Source organism: Octopus bimaculoides, chromosome 1 (genome assembly GCF_046866305.1).
Source record: "Octopus bimaculoides isolate indiv1 chromosome 1, ASM4686630v1, whole genome shotgun sequence".
In the NCBI taxonomy this organism is placed as follows: Eukaryota; Metazoa; Mollusca; class Cephalopoda; order Octopoda; family Octopodidae; genus Octopus; species Octopus bimaculoides.
The window spans coordinates 155678822-155693155 of NC_142928.1; the positions used below are offsets into that span (position 1 = coordinate 155678822).

The 14334-nt window shown below is 34.0% G+C and overlaps 1 protein-coding gene across 23 annotated transcripts in view; it reads right to left on the minus strand.

Annotated features, from left to right (window-relative positions):
• Positions 1-14334, minus strand: part of LOC106870506 (ras-specific guanine nucleotide-releasing factor RalGPS1) — a 203746-nt gene that overhangs the window by 55465 nt on the left and 133947 nt on the right. For all 23 annotated transcript variants that reach the window (XM_089360603.1, XM_089360599.1, XM_089360594.1 and 20 more), the window contains 2 exons: positions 4791-4920; positions 819-932 (listed from right to left, as the gene is read on the minus strand). In XM_089360603.1, coding sequence (XP_089216729.1) covers positions 819-932; positions 4791-4904 — 228 coding nt within the window. In that variant the 5' untranslated portion in view covers positions 4905-4920. The remainder of the gene's footprint in view (positions 1-818; positions 933-4790; positions 4921-14334) is intronic.

Here is a 14334-nt window from a genome sequence, read left to right on the forward strand (position 1 = left end):
CTTTCCCAAATAAGCTTCCATTTCATTTTAAGAGCTCTGAGGAAGCTATAAGGTGATACACAATCATTCAAATCTGAATGCACTACATAGCATAACAGAAACAGCTGTATGCTAATGAAATTAATTACGTAATTCTGTTTCCATGTCATTTGTTTAACTATATATGATTTTTCTTTGAGTTTTAAGTTCTTCATGAGAAAGTCCAAGACAGTCACTAACAAAGTGACAAGACTTTTGAGTTAGAGTTCCTGGCGTTTGTAAATATGTGGTTGAGTTGGTGTGTTGATTGAACTGTTGATGCATACGCCCAAGTGTGTGCATCTATACACATAATCTCAGATAAAGAATTTGGTGAATGTCTTACAAATCTTCACTGTGCCACTAATAGATTGGATTTGAAGAATCCATGTCAGTTTCTTTTTTGCTTTCTCTGTGAAACCAAGTATTTCTAGGTTTTTGTGCAAATTTGTTGGTACAAAATGTAATGCACCCTATAATGTATTTATGTAAGTATATAGAGGGAAGAGTGGAGTAATTGTGTGATATAGTTGCAGGGAGTTTAGTAGTGTGGTGTAGATGTTGGGGATTTGGGAATTTGGTGTAGTTGTCAAGGTTAATGTACCAAAAAGAGGTTCAATAATTTACTTTCAGATACCATTAAAATGGACTTTTATATGCAAGTTCTATATATATATTTCAACTCATATTGGATTTTAGTCCATGTCAGAAGACGGTATTAAAGAAAAAAAAACTCGTGTAGCACATTTCCACCTTCTTAATGAAGCAAAATTTAAAAAAAAAAAAAGGGTTCAACTTACAGCAAAATCTTCTGGTAGGACACGTAATACATCAAATACAACTGCATCATAACTTTTCATCCGGGTAAGACTAGAGCGTTTCTCCAATGACTCTTGACTGCCATGACTAACACCCTAAAAAAAAAGAAGAAAATACAAATTAAAAAGGTCATAAATGACAATACATTATTGGCAAAAGAAACAATGAAATTACTCTGAGGGAGCAAGAACTGAGAGTGAGGGAGGAGATGCAGGCATAGAATGGTATCAAATAACATTACAAACTATTAAACATAGATTACAAAACATTAATATATCCAACAGATACAAGTAATTATGCTGATTATCACCATCATCATATTAGCTCCCCATGCTGACATGGGTTGGATGAATCATTTCTGCTTTTCTTTCTAGAAAAGTGAAAAAAGCACATCTCACTTGTAAGTTCCATTTTCAAAGGCTTGGCTTCTACATTTAGATACCCTTTCCTAACACCAACCACTCTACAGAGTGTACTGGATGCATTTTATCATGACACCAGCACTAGAGAGGCTATCATGCAGTGTCTGAAAACACTAAAGGGTCCTCTTGACCCCATACTTCATAGCGTGTACTGTGTACATTACATCATGGCACTAGCATTGGAGAGAATTGCCATGACTGACAAGACTAAAGAGTCTACACAACCCTCACGTTTCTAATTACTCATCAACTGACAGACCCAATATTAGAAATAAAATAACTTCTGTACTGATTCCAGTTGATTAAACAAAAGGTCAACATTTGAAAGCGAAGTATACAGTGAACTGAACCAATTTTAGTATTTTCTGGCGCTATCAAGTCTGGAGGAATGAAAAGCAAAGTGGACCCAAGTTAAAATTGGAAGCAAATTAGTCTTGGACATCAGAGTTTTTCAGCATTAAGGATTTAATGTTAGTCAAAGACAAGGAAAAATTTGTCACAAGCAACATTAGAACTAAATACATCTCCATCAAGTCATTGATGGAACCCCTATTTGATCACTGATAAAAATAGCAGCAAAATTTTCAAGAAATCAAACCATACCATCTTTAAATGGAAAAAAAAGGGTATATTTGATAAGGTTGTCTTGAATACATTGTGCAAAAAAATGAGATGGTCATGGTTAGAATGGTTTAATCATAAGTCCACTTGATTATAGCTAACCCATGGATAACAACATCATGTCTTTAAGCTGATGAAATATAAGTTGAACCCTTTAGCATTTATACTATATCTAGCCCAAAACTGGCCAGATCTGGAAAGTCATACCTACCCTACAATATCATTCTAAGAGTAAGCAATCATATCATGAAAATCTCAAAGCTACAAGATAACATAGAATTAATTCAAGACAATGTATATAAATAAACATTACATTTGACTGACTAATATGACCACTAAAGGGTTAAAATAGTCCAATGAAATAACAAATAAATGAGCACTCTTTCAGCTGAGTGTTGAAAAACAAATTGATGCTCCAAGTTTTTGAGTTGCTAAACAAACCTGGAACCTTTTGTTCAAATGAAAAAAAACATATACAAAAGATAGCAAAAGTTTGTCATTAACAATATCCTCTCAAATTTCAACTGAAAATTCTCATTAACATTGTTGAAAACCAAGCAATAGTAATTTACATCTGGTAAACATTCAATACTTATATATATATATATATATATATATATTATATATAAGCCAAGTAAGACCATATCCGTGGCCTATGCCAGTACCGCCTGACTGGCCCTCATGCCAGTGGCACGTAAAAAGCACCCACTACACTCTTGGAGTGGTTGGCATTAGGAAGGGCATCCAGCTGTAGAAACTCTGCCAGATCAGATTGGAGGCCTGGTGCAGCCTTCTGGTTTGCCAACTCTCAGTCAAACCGTCCAACCCATGCCAGCATGGAAAGCAGACGTTAAATGACTATATATATATATCTATATATATATATATATATGTATATATATATATATATAGGATGAATTTAGGTCTTTTTCATTTTACAATAATTTGGACTAGCAAAATTACATAATATCACTAGACTCCATCTCATTTGCCCTCATTTCCAAACTAATAATCAAATTGTCATATCAGGTATACCACTTTCTACATAATGTCAACTTATAATGTATGTCCATTTTATCAAGAGAAATAAAGACATTAACATCAATTATAGCCTCAAATACTCTACATTATAAAGTTTTATAATCAGACAAGTACACAAGCCCAGTACATAATTCAATCAATCCTAAATATATACACAAATACTTAATTCCATACATATTTTCCTCAACACTTCATATTAGGCTATGCTTGACAAATTAAGCATCTTATTACAATAGTATAAAGTATAATCTCGTTAGATCTAACCCCAAATGGTATGCAAGATAATCCAATCAGTAATCAAATAATTAAGTAAGATTCACCCTTAAAAAGTTTCTCTCTCACACATACATGCACACACAGATCAAGTAGATTTTTTATGTCAAAAAGGAATGCATACAATACAATGGAACAGAGAGTTAATTTATATATTACTACAATTACATAAGCAAATCAGACCATCTTTATTGTCAAGTTCAAACTAGCTGGATATACAACTATTGTCAATTGAATCACAGTCTGAACAAATGATACGGTTGCACACAATCAAAATTTATGGGGGTGTATTTCAAGGTAGCACCAGTACTAGAGATGTTCTCTGATAAAACTAAAGAATTGTCTCAACTATGCTGTCTCTATTCATTCAAGACAACATGACTGAGACAAAGTGGTGGGAGAACAAGAATGTAGTAACAGCAAGGAAGCAGTGACAATATTTATATGCAAGAAAGGAGTACATAAAAATTCCTTACAGTGTACTCAGTTTAAGTTGTGAAACACAAATAAGGTATAATGGGACTACAAGAAAGCTCACAGAGATGGATTTTGTACATTGCAGATATGCAAGAGCAGTCACCAGTAAATATAAATATATATATATATATATATATATATATATATATATGGAACAAACTCTTTCAAATGCTTGTAAAATTCCCTAAAAGTAGCTGAAAGCTTCAGTTACCGAAGTGCTTATTAAGTAGTGGATGTGGATGTTCCAAAATGAGCAACTAGAGTAAGAGTGGAGTGGAGTGGAAAAAGTTTAACCTTTTAGCATTTAAACCAGCAATATCCAGTCCAAATATTCTGTTTTATAACTTTGATAGGTTTCAGCCAGTATAGGCCATGTCTAAAAGCACCACCAGGTGAAGTATTTTAGTCATATATGTTTTATGTCCAGACTGGCCAGATCATGCCTCTCACACCTCCCTCACAATGTCATTCTAAAACTAATCAATCACATCATTGAAATCTCAAAGCTACGAGATAATGCATGAAAATACAAAGGAATATGAATAAATAAGCATTATGTTTCATAGAGTAATCTGAATGCTAAAGGGATAAGGATCTATTATCTTTGCTAATAATAAAATGAAGGGCAAACTTATAATGCATATGTGCAAGTTGTGGTGCTGCATGGTATTAAAACATGGGTATTGGATGCAGAGGATGATGTGCAAAGGCTGGAGAGAAATGAGGGGAGTATGCTCACCTGAATGTGTGATGTTAATGTGCATGAACTTTGGAGCACAAATGAACAGAGAGAAAAGCTAGATTATAAGAGGAATCAGAAGTTGAGTGCAATAGGCCTGGTACAGACATGAGAAACACACATGGTGTATGTCTGTTGCATAAAAAAAATTGCCAAGAGTTTGAAGTGGAAGGAATCCACAGAAGAGGGGAAACCTCGAGAGACATGGAACAAAATCAGGAAGAACAATCTAAAGAAATAGAGTTTAATAAAGAAGCCTATATGCACCTACATCTAAAAATATTTTTTTAAAGTTTAATCAACAGAGCCAAGACTGTATATACTACTTCACTTTCAAAACGGATTTTAATAAAATTATCCAGAAATATCAAAAAACTTACATCTGCAAATGAAGATTGAGGTGTATTATAGTCTCCACTGCTGTCACTCTCCAAAGTTTTAGTGAAGCTCTTACTGCTATCCTCCGGGGTCAGGATTCGGTGAGGTATGTTCATTTTCTTACCCTCCCACCTGAAAGAAAACATAAACAAGTCATTAAATTACATTAAAAAAAAAAAGAACAACAACAACAATGATTTCTTATATTGATACAGATTTACAATTGTTTCTGGATTGAATTGATAGTAAGTACATAACTTATTCAATTTCATCAAGTCTAACTATATAAAAAGCATGGTCAACCCAGATGAAATCTGAACTAAACAAAAGGATGAACTCATAACATTAGGTCATTTTTTCTTTTTTTTTTTTTTTTTTTTTTTTTTTTTTTTCGAGCACTTCATCACTTATATTAAAACAATGAGGATTTCTAACTTTGCTATAAAGTAAAATATTTTCCAGATGTAGTCAATTGCTAAAATCAACACCACCACTACCTAACTGATACTTATTTTGACCTTGGGAAAATGAAACTAAACTAGAAGCTCAAGATATAAATAGATGTAATACTAAATGGCATTTTGTTCACTGCTTCATTGATTTAGTATTAATACTAATAATACTGCAACAAATTACTGAACAATTTGAAAATAAGTAAAAAGTAAAGCAACCCGGTTAACTGTGAACATCAACAACATTTTTGCATCTGCTTTTTCCATGCTGGCATGAAAAGGAGATTTTGTTGAGACAGTATCCTAAGCCAGATGCCCTTCCTGATGTTAACCATGACTGGTTTCCAAGTAAGGTACTTATTATCCTGGTCTTTCATATGAGGGACAAGACAGGTTTTTCCACATGGACATAGCCTGAACAGTGATATATTTTATGCATTAAATAGATAAACTATGTCAAAATACAAACAGGAAGATACAAATGCATGCACTGGAACTCCATAATGTGTATAGTACTAGTATATTAATAATACTAACACTAGAGAATCAGATTCCGGTAAATTCGAAGATATATCGATGAACTGGAGGAAGCTTGGATGCAAGACATCTCTGGAAAGAGCAATCTCTTTCCTTATTAAATTTTATATATGTATATGTGTGTATGTATGTACACTCCCCCTAAATACACATCATATATATGTGTGTGGTGTGTGTGTGTGTGTGTGTGTGTGTACATATATATATATATATATATATATATATATATATATATATATATATATATATATATATATACACATACATACAGAGAGAGGGAGAGAGAGGAAATGCTTCCATACAGTTTCTGAGAACCAATTTCCCTGACAAGTTATTGGTCAGCTTCAGGTTATAGTAGAACACACTTATGATGCCACACAACAGGAATGGAAACCAAGTGGTTGCGAAGCAAACTTCTTAACCACACAGCCATGAATGGACAAGCTACCTCTAAATTAAGTATAGAACCCAATTCACTTCATTGATACTGTTATTGTTTTTGATAAAAGTATGAACATCACTAAACCCCTACCTCACATACTTCTGCTCCTTATAAGTATGGCTATTTATAGCATAATATTCTATTAACATACGAAAATTTTTATAGGATCCTCCTGGAAACTAACCTTTTAAAATATAAATTTCTGACAGATTTAAGACTTAAAGTTTAGAAAATGAAGGAAATGAGATTATGTAGTATTCATGTTGTTTTCAAGGGAACTAAAGTGACAGGAATTGGCTATAACTGGAAATATGTCATGTCAAATACTTAGTTCATTAGGAATTCATCTCCACATTGCTCATTAACTGATATTATTGATTTCTTACATACTCATAAGGCCTCAGATAAAAGGAGGAAAAGGATGAAGGAGAATCGTATGACATTCATGTTTTTATCAAAAAAAAAAAAAAAAGCCATGTTAGCGAAGTAAAACTAGAAATTATAATTAGGTTCTATACTTAATTCACAGACAGCTTGCCCACTCATTCAGTATCTCAAAGATGCAAAACGTGATTCTGATTATAAAAGACATTAAATAAAAGAATGAATAACATTAACATTAACCTTATTTTTACACCAGGTTATAAATCAATACCTCTAATATCTACTGGGGGGGGGGGGGGGGGGACACTCAGTTACTTCCAGAAATGTATCAACACAAATTACAGCCCTAAGTGGCTTGCCTTCAATCTTGTCAGAGCAGCAGATACAATTTAAGTACTTGTCCAGCTGACAAGTAGTTACACCACTTTTTTTTTCTTTTTTCCACCCCCTCATTGCTTGTACTGATTACACTCCATGAAACTATATTGCCAAATCAAATTTCCAACATACACTTAACATTATGGGTATCAGATTAAGATGCTGAACACTTGAATCAAGTCTTCACACAATTTCAGCAATTTTATTTGGCATCCTGGATCCAAGCCATGCTAATTGTTCTAATCAACCAACATAATAAAAGAAATACAGAGACTAGTCTGACTTCAGGGAAGCTGATAAATTCCAAGATATTTATTCAAAGAATAAGAAAATTTATAATTCTACCCCCATTAGCATTCAGACTACTCTGTCAAAATGTAATGCTTATTTATTCAAATTTTTTTTTTAATAATTATGCATTAACTCATAGCTTCAAGATTTTGATGATGTGATTATTTTTAGAATGACATTGTCAGGTAGGTGTGAGAGGCTGATCTGATCAGTTTGAAAATAAAACTAGTAGAATTTTTGGCCAGATACGGCTGGTTTAAATGCTAAAGGCGTACGGATCTACTCAATATACATGACTGAAGAAAACAGAACAGCAAATCTTATCATAAAATGTTACACTTCACAATTAGATTTGAATTTATTATTTTTTTTTCCTTTCACTGCTAACTGGGAAAGTGTTTGCACATGCATGCATTTGTCATGACAGACCCAGTGATTTTCAAATTCTTTTACCATTATTAACGCTTGGCTCTCTGCTTCATTATCAGTGACATCATTACCTGTAACATTAACCTCTATAGAAGTTAGTAACAGTAAATTTCTAGGATTATCAATAAGCCAGATTCTCTTTCTCCGAGACATGCATCCATTCATGATCTCTTTGCAAGCAATCTAAATGCATCAAAGAATAAGGATAGAGCTCACTTTCATAACTGAGAAGCTCTGACCTAATAAACACTTGGTTTCATAGATGCCTTATAAAATAAATGTCTTCCTTTTTTTTTTTTATACGACAGAGCAATACATAATCCTCACACTTGGTTGGATCAATACTGAATTTATTCAAGCTCAAAGCTTTGAAACAATTGCTACACAAAAATACTCAGTAATTTTGGGATTCCATGACCAGGTCATTGATTTCTAATATTTCTCTTATTTTACTGACCAACTCTAAAAAAATGGAAAGCTAAATCACTCTTCGAAGGAAATTAACCATATTAGCATAAATTACAAACACTCTGCTACTAATCAATCATACAGCTTTTACCTTTAAATATTCATGATGTAAACCAATCTTAAAGGAGGTGAAAGAATTGCCATCAATATTTTATAATGTTGTATTGTTAGAATTACTTAAAATGTGATAATTTAATTGGTTTTGTTAACAGCAAATCAGCTCTGAACAAGCAGACCAATGATCAGCTTCCAGCCATGACCATGCCATTATTTTGGACAATCGAGAATACATTATCCAATGTGTCCTTCCATTCTGAAGGCAGTATGGTGTATTTTGAAGATTTGAGTGTTATTTCTAGCAAGTCAGGCAATCACATAGATGCTTCCTTATTAGCTCATTCTTAGCTATCTTGTGTGCTATTTTACATAATTGTCACAGTAAAAAAAAAAAAAAAAAAAAAAAAAAAAAAGATACCTTGAAGCATAAATCTCAAACCTGATACCTTGTAAAAACATATATATATATATATATATACATATATATATATATATATATACATATATATATATATATACATATATATATATATATATATACATATACATATATATATATATATATATATATATATATATATATATATATATAATAGCAATATTTGTTCTCTATTCAGAAAATACTGCCTGTAATATTTATGTAAAAACCTCCAATTACCAATATGAAACTTAATTTTCCAAGTCAATGCTATACAACTCTTAGACACACACAGAATCACTAAAGTTACAAAAATTCTCATATATATATATATATATATATATATATAGATATATATAGATGTATGTAAGTACATATTCCAACTCATTAGAAAACAATATGAGGGTAAAATACATCATCAAATATTTAACCCATCGAAACTCCTATTAAAATTTCATTTTCATTTAATCACACAACAAAAGAGTGAGCTTTATATTTTTAATCATTTCTAATAGCATTAAGATATTAATTATACACAAAGGAACAATTTTATAACAATAATTCTGATGTTAAGTTAATCTATTTTTCAAATTCTTATCAATTCACTCCCTTTCCATTAAAAAAATGTGACTGAGTAAGAAAATATTTCCTGAAATATCCTCCCCATCTCCAACCTGTCTTTCCATTATATTTTGATATCTTTATATGCACACTGCATACCCCATCAGTTTGTATAAAGCGGAAATTCTTATGAAGCTTACCTATAATTCAATTAGCTGATCCAAAGATCAGTTACAAAAACTTAAAAGTATTTTCACCTGAATCAAAGTGTCAGATGTAACTGAACACAGAAACAATACTGAAAAAAGAAGCAACAATAAAATAAAGTGGTAAGAAGCTTGCTTCCCAACCACATGGCACCATGGGCAAGTATCCTCTACAAGAGCCACAGTCTGACCAAAGCCTTGTGAGTGGATTTGGTAGAGAGAAACTGAAAGAAGCCTGCCACATGTGTGTGTGTGTGTGTGTGTGTGTGTGTGTGAGTGCATTTGTCCCCCATCCCATCACCACTTGACAACTGGTGTTGGTGTGTTTACTTTCCTGTAATTTAGCAGTTCGATAAAAGAGACTAATAGAATAAGTACCAGGCTTCAAAAAAAAAAAGTACTGGGGGTGGGGGTCGATTCATCTGATTAAAATTCTTCCAAGGCAGTGCCCCAGAAAGGCCACAGTCTAATGACCAAAACAAAAAAGAGAAAATAAATTTCTCCACATATGGAAAAAAAATTGTGGGAGATTGATTTTTGTGGGAGAGATTTTCTTGTTTGTGTTAGTGCCACTGATGGCTTTTAATGAATAATAGAACACTTATTCATCATTCATTATATTCACCTCTTCACTTATTCCTCACCTCTAACCATCTATCACTCTCTCCGTACATTCTTGCAACCTCTATCTACCAGACCCCCACTAGTTGATCTCTCTAACTATCTCGGATACTCCCACCTCCTTTTCTGTAATGTGAGTATCCATGTAGCTCCTCTACATCAAGAAACCTGTTCTGTTCTGGCTCTTCATCATATTTTAATCTCCTGTCTTTAAGAGGTTAAAATACAACAAAATAAGTTGAGGGTGGAGAGAGAAGTGTTACCTTCTAACAAGTTTGTTGAAAGGTAGGTGAATGGACCAATTCTGAGCATACACATGTGAAGAAATAAAAGAAGGGCTCTTTGCCCTGCTGATTAGGCACCCATGGCTTTTTCCACAAGGACCTTTAAAGTGCCTCCCCTTTTGGGAGTGTTGTTTAATTTTTTATTGTTACATTGTTTACATGCTGAAAACCCTTTGTCTCATGTTGTCTTCTACATTGTGGCAGGTCATTTTATGTTGCTTTATATAAGCCCTTGTGACTAATAAAAGAATTAATTATTATTAGTTATTATTAAGGTGGCAAGCTGGCAGAATTATTAGCACACCGGGCAAAATCCTTAGCAGCATTTCTTTCATCCTTACATTCTGAGTAAGACAAACACTGGAGTTGATGTAATCAACTAGTCCCCTACCCCAAAATTTCAGGCCTTGTGCCTATAGTAGAAATTTAAGAGAAAAAAAAACAATAAATCCTCATATAAGCATTATGTTTCAAATTTACAGAGAAGAGGAAATTGGTTTTAAAGTTTTAAGATAAGAGTATACTTAATTAAACAGATACCATCATAATATAGTATTTTATTAGTCCAGGAGGAATGAAATACAAATTCAACTAGCAGGCAGAGGTGTGGCTATGTGGTAAGAAGCTTGCTACCCAACCACATGGTTCTGGGTCGAGTCCCACTGCATGGCACTTTGGGCAATTGTCTTCTACTATATAGCCTTGAGCCGACCAAAGCCTTGTGAGTGGATTTGGTTGATGGAAACTGAAACAAGCCACGCGCGCGCGTGTGTGTGTGTGTGTGTGTGTGCGTGCGTGTGCGCACGCGTGCATCCAACAACTGTTTGACAACTGGTGTTGGTGTGTCGACGTCCCCACAACTTGGTAATTCAGCAAAAGAAACCGATAGAATAAGTACCAGGTTTGACAGAAAAACAAATTAAGTACTAAGGTCGAATAGTGCAACTAAAAATTCAAGGTGGTGCCCCAGCATGGCTGCAAGTTAATGACTGAAACAAGTAAAAGATAACAGATAAGATATGAACTTGAAAATGATTACCACACTGCATTCAAGCACATCAGACCTGTTTCCATCATTAAAAGACTTTAATAATATTTTCAGAGAAACTCCTTAGTCTACACCTTCTGAGTTCAAATTCCATTTAGGCCTGTGTTTTTTTCCTTCAGGACTGCTGATAAAATAAGCACCAGCAACACTGGAGTCATTCCAATCAATTCTACATTTCTATAAATACTGGTTTAGTGCTGAATCAAGAGTAATACTTCAACACTCCCCAACAAACAGTTGAGCAAAACAGAATTTTAGACACAAATGAACCTTTTTTTCTTCTTTTTTCTTACACAACATCAATTAAATTATGTCCTTAGTTATATAGAGTAATACTTTACTAGATCTAAAGAAAATTTGATACCAAAATCTTATATGTTTAACACATAAGCACACTTATAACACTTCACAATAAATGAAGCACTCTATCTTTATTAATATGAATCAAGCAGGACTAAGAAAAACTTATCTGCTATCATCTCAAACAGCCTGTCATTCAAAAATTATATTTAACTACACCATACTAAGTCTTCCTGTTGTTCAAGCAACTTATCTGCCTCAAATGATGATGATGATGATGACGGTGGTGGTGGTGTGCATCAATTTCATCAAGCTAATTTTTCCCTTTAGATTTTTACTTTATGAAGTCACATTTTAACACTTTATCTATGGTTTTGATGGATCTACAAAAAAAATCTACACTATCTCCAACAAAGATGCCAGTAGTACCATGGCAAACTTCAATTCCCTATCAAGAAATCTGAGATGGGATCTAATTTTTAGTCTGACAGGCAGAGAAACATACAATGCCAATTCTGAACTCATGAGCAAAGACCTATGGACTAGAACAATAGTTTAAAACCCAGCCAGACATCAACTTAAATCCTGTGTACCTGTATCTGTGTCTTAAACTTCCACTAACACATTCAAGCTGCCTGAGCCGCGACACATTCAAGCTGCCTGAGCCGCGACACATTCAAGCTGCCTGAGCCGCGACACATTCAAGCTGCCTGAGCCGCGACACATTCAAGCTGCCTGAGCCGCGACACATTCAAGCTGTTTGAGCCGCGACACATTCAAGCTGCCTGAGCCGCGACACATTCAAGCTGCCTGAGCCGCGACACATTCAAGCTGTTTGAACCGCGACACATTCAAGCTGTTTGAACAGCGACACATTCAAGCTGTTTGAACAGCGACACATTCAAGCTGTTTGAACAGCGACACATTCAAGCTGTTTGAACAGCGACACATTCAAGCTGTTTGAACAGCGACACATTCAAGTTGTTTGAGTCGTGACATATTCAATCTGTTTGAGTCATAACACATTCAGTTGTTAGAATCATTACAAAGTCATCCTACCAACCAAAAGAACAATGATCTGTTTCCTGACTCTTGCTCAACTGTATCCATAGCAAAGACACTTAACTATTAATGATTTAGTTTACCTTGATATAAGATATATTACGTAGGAACAATTCACCTTGAAGGAATTACAGGTGATGGTCGTCATTTTGCCCCAAATCAGATACTCAAACAGATCTATGATCAAAAAAGTGTTCTGGTTGTGTTTATCCCATTTGGGAGGGGTTCCCTCTCCCCAGGACTACTGTATCAAGGATTACACCATTTAATCAGTCCTTCCCTGTTTCAAGATGGTAGGGTACAATTTGAAGGAAATTTGTCAACTATTTCTAGCAGGTAAGCATAGTGGCTCCGTTATTGGAAATGCAGATCACTATTATAGGTAATATGATCATTGAACATCTGACAAACATTTGCTTGTAGTAAAGAATTTAAATCAACCCATAGGCAAAAAAATGTTTTAAAATAACACCAGTGTGCATACATACAATGAGTATACAAATGCAAAAAAGTATAAATCTGTAATATTTTGTCTCGGAGAAACATCTTAAAAAGACTGAAGAGTCAAAAACACAGGGCCTCACTCAGGATGCCAGTGAATCAGCAGACTCGATTCGTTCTCTTCAATGATAAATAACTGGACTTTCTGATCCAAGTTGAAAAATGCTTGTTCCAATGTAGAAATTGGTGAACAAAACATTCACTGATTTGTGTGCTTGTGATTCAATGGTCACATGACTAGAGTAAGTATTGTCTGATACATTTGGCAGATTATCTTTTCAGTAAGATCATCTTTTAAGCAAGATTATGTACTACAATTTTTTGTATAAACCACTTGATTAATATACTGTTATCTCAACAAGTTAATGAGGGAGACCTTACATGGTTGTTTAACCTGTCCAATGTTCCTCAAATCAGGTTCTATTGTCTTAAAAAGAAATACATTGAATAATTAAGTCCTAGATATACTGTTCTTAAGAACAAGAAGGGATGGTCATAGCTGGAAAGCCTTTGATTGCAGTTCTTTTTGATCATATGTAACTTAGGCTTAACAATTGGTGCCTTTCAGAAGCAACTTTTACAACTGCTTGTGCCATACTTGCAAGGGCTTCAAAGTATACATATTATTGCCAAAAACAAATCTTACATTCTAACTTTCAGAAATAAATAAATAAATAAATAAATAATTTACTGCTACTGTGTTCAGAAATAAATAAATATAATTTACTGCTACTGTGTTCTTGACAAGACACTTTATTTCCTATTGCTCCAGTTCCCTCAGATGTAGAAACAAATTGCAATGTTACTGATGCCAAGCTGTATTGGCATTTGCCTTTTCCTTGGATAACATTGGTGGTATGGAGAGGGGAGGCTGGTATGCATCAGCAACTGTTAGTCTCCCATAAACAACCTTGCCTGGAATTGTACATTGGAGGGGAACTTTCTAGGTGAAATCCCATGGCCATTCATGACAGAAAGGGGGAGGGTCTATTTTTATTACTGCTACTATTTCGAACATAGAACACAATAGCATAATCAAGATTATCATAGTTTGTTTAGTGTTCATTTTCTTTAATTTTCTGTATCAGTTAAAATTAGTTTTATCCA